The sequence below is a fragment of the Chaetura pelagica genome, unplaced genomic scaffold, assembly GCF_000747805.2.
Source record: "Chaetura pelagica isolate M959 unplaced genomic scaffold, ChaPel_1.0 scaffold132, whole genome shotgun sequence".
Lineage (NCBI taxonomy): Eukaryota > Metazoa > Chordata > Aves > Apodiformes > Apodidae > Chaetura > Chaetura pelagica.
The window spans coordinates 1,920,023-1,920,713 of record NW_009952709.1 but is presented as its reverse complement, the minus strand read 5'-3'; the positions used below and the strand labels follow the sequence as shown (position 1 = coordinate 1,920,713).

General features: G+C 62.7%; 1 protein-coding gene across 1 annotated transcript in view; it reads left to right on the top strand.

Moving 5' to 3' along the window:
- Positions 1–691, top strand: part of LOC104385854 (niban-like protein 1) — a 15,241-nt gene that overhangs the window by 10,444 nt on the left and 4,106 nt on the right. The window contains exon 11 of the mRNA XM_009994352.1: positions 106–242. Coding sequence (XP_009992654.1) covers positions 106–242 — 137 coding nt within the window. The remainder of the gene's footprint in view (positions 1–105; positions 243–691) is intronic.

The following is a 691-nucleotide window of genomic DNA, read 5'->3' as shown; positions in this document are numbered from 1 at the left end:
CCACCTGCAAGGCGGTACGAGGGGCATGGCTGGGGGGGTTTGTGGGGATCACACCCTCCCCAGAGGGTCTGGAGGACCCCCCTACCCTCCTGTCCCCACCCCTAGCTCAGCCAGCTCTTCCCCACGGCAGGAATTAGCCAAGTTCCAGGAGCTGATCTTCGAGGACTTTGCTAACTTCATCCTGGTGGAGAACACGTATGAGGAGGTGGTGCTGCAGTCGGTGATGAAAGACATCATGCAAGGTAGGAGCTGGTGGTGCCAGGGAGCTCTGAGCTCCAGGGGGGGGCTCCAGCAGCCTGAGGTGGGTGGTGGGTGCTGGGTAGGGTCAGGGTGAGCTGAGCCTGGGCTCAGCATCGTCTGCAGGGCTCATGGTGAGTGCTGGGGAGCAGAAGAGGAGGGGTGACCCCATGCAGGGTGCTGAGGGCTCAGTGAGGAGGGGTGACACCTTGCAGGGTGCTTCTTGGGGGGATGATTCTTGGGGTGTCCCTGCAGAGGGGTGGGAGTTGGACTCGATGACCCTGATAGGTCCCTTCCAATTCAGCATATTCTAGGATTCTGTGATTCTGGGGGGCTGTACTATGGGGGTGACCCTGTGCTGGGGGCTGCATGAGGAGGGGGTGACCCTGTGCTGGGTGCTGGGGGCTGCATGAGGAGGGGGTGACCCTGTGCCGGGGGCTGGGGGGGGGATGGG